The 4,771-nt window shown below is 47.0% G+C and overlaps 1 protein-coding gene across 1 annotated transcript in view; it reads left to right on the forward strand.

Moving 5' to 3' along the window:
• Positions 1–3,723: 3,723 nt before the first annotated feature.
• Positions 3,724–4,771, forward strand: part of Faf2 (Fas associated factor family member 2) — a 46,426-nt gene continuing 45,378 nt past the window's right edge. Inside the window, exon 1 of the mRNA XM_013349153.2 lies at positions 3,724–3,822. Coding sequence (XP_013204607.1) covers positions 3,760–3,822 — 63 coding nt within the window. The 5' untranslated portion in view covers positions 3,724–3,759. The remainder of the gene's footprint in view (positions 3,823–4,771) is intronic.

Here is a 4,771-nt window from a genome sequence, read left to right on the forward strand (position 1 = left end):
AGGCAGAGGCAGGCGGATCTTTGTGAGTTTGAGACCAGCCTGGTCTACAGAGCTAGTTCCAGGACAGGCTCCAAAACCACAGGGAAACCCTGTCTCGAAAAAAAAAAATAAGGCCTTACCTTAGGATTTCCATGTCTATATGGGACAGAATTTGTTCTTCATCAGGAACCAAATAGTAAGATTGGAGAGGTGGGCTCAGCATTTAAGAACATGTGTTATTGTGCCAGGCATGGTGGTGAACACCTTTAATCCCAGCACTTGGGAGCCAGAGGCAGATGGCTGGCTCTCAGTAATTTCAAGGCCAGCCTGGTCTACAAAGTAAGTTCCCGGACTGCCCCACAGAGAAACCCTGTCTTGATAAACAAAATAAAAATAAAAATAAAAAAGAACATGCATTGCTCTTGCAGAGGATCTAGCTTCAATTCTCAGCACCCATGTGGTGACTCGTACCTGCCCATCACTCCAGAGAATCCGATGCCCTCTTCTGATCTCCCAAGCACCAGGCAGGAATATGCTGCGCATGCGTTCATGCAGGCAAAACACCCACACAGATAAAATAAAAAGTAAAAAAAATCGATAGCACAAGATTAAGACATAAACATTAAAATGGGAGGCTGCAGAGATGGCTCAGCAGTTAAGAGTACTGGCTGGTCTTCCAGAGGACCTTGGTTTGATTCCCAGCACCCCAGTATGGGCACATAGCCTTCTGTGATTGAACTACAGCATGTGTGATATCCTCTTCTGGTCTCTGAGGGCACCGGGTATGAAAGTGGTGCGGCACACACATGCAGGCAGAACACCCATACACACAAAACTGACTAACTAAGCAAAGTTGCAAGGCATTGGCAAACCTTGTTACTAGACAAACAAATACAAACGAAATTCACAAGACGTGGTATGGCATAGGCAGGACTGGAAGCAAGGATATAATGACACCTGCGTCTCTCTCTCTCCACCCCACCCCCACAAATAGTTCTAGAGAGTTGATGAAATCCATTTAATTTCCTATTTATCTGTGTGTTTTTAGAGGATAATAGCTATGCACCATTTACTTTTGATGACATCTGTCCTCAAAGCAAACACTAATTATTTCTTGATTTCTTGAATGAGTTCCTAATATCTATAGAATAACATGGTTAACAAATGTATGTTGGTTACGTTCTCATTGCTGTGATAAAATACTATGCCCAAGGCAACGCACAGAAGGAAGAAGTGTATTTGACTTGTGGTTCCTGTGGGACAAGAGTCCATCATGGAAGAGAAGTGTAATCCCAAGCAGCAGGCCAGAGGGCATCAGATCCCCTGAAACCGGAGTTACAGAGTTCATGAGTTGTCTGATGTAGGTGCTGGGAACCAAACACTGGTCCTCTGCAAGAGCAGCAAGGCTCTTAACTACTAAGCCAGCTCTTCAGCCCTTCTACCTTACTTTTTTGGGACAGGCTGACAGGGCTATGTCCCAGATTTGAGACAATTTGGCTAGGCTGGTTGGTCAATGAGTTCCAGGGATCTGCTTGTCTCTGCCTTTCAGTGCTGGTATTACAGGCCAACACTGTGGGGCCTGTACTCTTCCTTCCTTCCTTCCTTCCTTCCTTCCTTCCTTCCTTCCTCCCTCCTTCCCTTCCTTTTTCCTCCCTCCTTCCCTTCCTTTTCCCTCCCTCGATCTCTCCTTTCTTTCTTTCTTTCTTTCTTTCTTTCTTTCTTCCTTTCTTCTTTTTCCTTCTTCTTCCCCCTCCTCCTTTTTCTGGCAAGGTTTCTCTGTGTAGCCCTTAATGTCCTGGAACTCACTCTGTAGATCATACTGGCTGCAAACTCACAGATATAACTGCCTCTGCCTCCCAAGTGCAGGGAATAAGTGCTGGCAAGGCCTCCCCCACATTCTGGCCTTCATCCCTGCTAATCTTTCTTTTCCTTTCAGCTTTAGGTTCTACACATGACAGAAAATATAGGATACTTTGTGAAAATGGCTTCCTTCACTTCTCCCTGCAGACAGCTTAAGTGCATTCTTCTTTACAGCTGAATAAAATTCCATTTTACACATATAAACAGATTTTTTTTGAGACAGTGTTTCTCTGTGTAGCCCTGACTGTTCTGAAACTTGCTCTGTAGACCAGGTTGGCCCAGAACTCAGAGATCCACCTGCCTCTGCCGACCAAGTACTGGGATTAAAAGTGTTAACCACCATGCCCAGCTATATACAGAATTTGCTTTATTCACTCATCTATCCACCAATAGATGAATATTGAAATGAATTGATATTGGTAGATAGATGAATGGCTGATTCATAATTTATTGTGCATCAGTAAAAATGGGAATATGGGCATTTCTTCTTTTTTTCTTTTTTTGGTTTTTCAAGACAGGGTTTCTCTGTAGCTTTGGAGCCTATTCTGGAACTAGCTCTTGTAGACCAGGCTGGCCTTGAACTCACAGAGATCTGTCTGTCTCTGATGGGATTAAAGGTGTGCACCACCACTGCCCAGAGATTATGGGCATTTCTATAGTAAACTAACTTGGCTTCTTGCAGATATATACCAGAACTAGTGTGGCTGGATTATGTAATACTTCTAGTTTTAATTTTGAGTGGAATCTTTCAACGGATTTCCATACTGAATGGATTAATAATTTATGTTCCCATCAGCCGGATTTCACTTCTCCCTAGGGTGATTACTGTTTTAAATTGCATGTGTGGTCCACGTATTTTTTTTATTGGATAGTATATTACTCTAGAAGGCTCTAAAAAAATGGAAGCAGAGGTTGGGTATTGTTCGTTTGGTTGTTGTTGTTTGTTTATTTATTTATGTATATAGTGCTGGCATCAGATCTCATTATAGATGGTTGTGAGCCACCATGTAGTTGCTGGGAATTGAACTCGGGACCTCTGTAAGAACAGTCAGTGCTCTTAACCTCTGAACCATCCTCTTCAGTCCATGGTTATTGTTGTTTTAACACAGGATCTCATTATGTAGCCAGGTTGGCCTTGAATTCGAGATCCTTCTGCCTTAGCCTCTCAAGTGCTGGAGTTGTGAGAGTGTGTCTGTTTGGCCCTGGAAAAGGCACGGGAGGCATAATGGGGCTGTAAATTAATCACATTCAACAAAAAGTAACACGGAGTTCCAGGTAGGTTGCTCCAGGATGTCTGTCATTTGCAAAGGTGTCAAATACACTTAAAGGCAAGTCTCCGGGACCTAGTCCAAGTATCTATCTTTGGTCTGTCAAAGGGATGAAGGGCGAGCGTTCTAGGCCCTGCGGTTGAGGCCAAAGCTCCCACCCGAGGGTCTGGGAGGACTATTAGCCCCGTCACAAGTACTCCTAGCAAGTGGCCCCACAACCTCCCCAGTTTTCCCTGCTAACGCAGCCAGATTTAGAAGAGGATTAAGCATCAAACCTATTTATTTAATCGGAGCAATAGTTTCGTGAGAAATCTTCAAGAATATCCGAAATGGTTGGAAACCGTTTAAGAAGCAGCCAGACTGCGGGACTTTTCGGAGATACTGGAGATACATTGGGACCCTTTGGGCTCTTGACATCTTTTCAGCGATCTCAGATCTTTGCTAGATTCACTACCTCGGCAGTTTCCGGAATCGTTCGGCATAGCCTCGAGAATGTCGCCCTCTGGCGGCAGGATTGGGAAGGGGCATGGGAGCCAGCGCGCGCAGACGCAGTTGAGTACCGGCGGCGGTTCGGACCGGAAGTGGTTGCACCTAAGATCACTTCCGGCGGGTGACGGTGCGGACGGGTCAGGAGCGTAGAGGCGGCGGCAAAATGGCGGCGCCTGAGGAGCAGGATCTAACTCAGGAGCAGACCGAGAAGCTGCTGCAGTTTCAGGTAGCAGCGAGTTCTCGGTGCAGCAAAGGCCGCCGCGGGATGGGGAGTGGGGCCCTAGAGGAGCGCACAATCACCCTCAGGTTGGGGTTGGGCCCATTTTCAGAGCGGCGGGCGGCCCCCTCCCCCCAGACGCCAACTGCCCGGATTTCCCCGGCCCCCGAGCTCTGTCGGTACCCAGCCTTCCAGCCACCGCTGCCAGCCAGGCTCGCCCGCTGTGGGTCAGCTGCCGTAGTTTCCCTTAGCGGCGCGGGTCCGCAGCCCTTGCCAGCCTGGCTCACCCGCCAGACCCTCTCCGCCCATCGAGATCCTAAATCCCCAGCGCAGAGTCGGCGTCGGCTCGCGGGTCTGGACCGCCGACCACCGTCCGGTGCTATTCACAGACGTTTGCCGAGGGTCTCTTGGTTGCTAGATCTTGTGTTGAGGGCTGTGATAGGGAAGGAAGCTCCTACACACAGACCTGGCACCTGCCCTAGAATGTGGGAGGACGCCACATGCGGAAAACACGGCAACATTGAGTCTCATCGATGGCTGCTGACTGGATTTGTTACCTTCGGCTTTCTCCTGAACTGCTGACTATGCTTGAGGAGGGTGGCAACTTGCAGGACTCGGCTTCTAATTAGTGGATGTTATGTTTAAAAAAAAAAAAAAGGCACTAAACCCTTAACCGAGGTGGAGGGTCTGGTCGAAGGAGACCACCGTAGTGGTAACCATGGCACTATTGGCCAGTTGCCTGAGTTCTTAAACAGACTTCAGAATGTCTGTTCCCTCGAGGCTGTTTTGGAGGTAAACTGGAGTGTATGGATGTTACAAGGTATTAAAAGGACTCTGTAAACAGTAAAATGCGCCTGAACAGTTGCTATTAATCAACATTTAACTTCAGGTAGAACTGAAGTTTATAGAACTTGTTTCCTAATAGGATATGTGCCAAAAATTAATTTTCTTTTTTTTT

This window comes from Microtus ochrogaster, chromosome 16, assembly GCF_000317375.1.
Source record: "Microtus ochrogaster isolate Prairie Vole_2 chromosome 16, MicOch1.0, whole genome shotgun sequence".
NCBI classification, from domain to species: Eukaryota; Metazoa; Chordata; class Mammalia; order Rodentia; family Cricetidae; genus Microtus; species Microtus ochrogaster.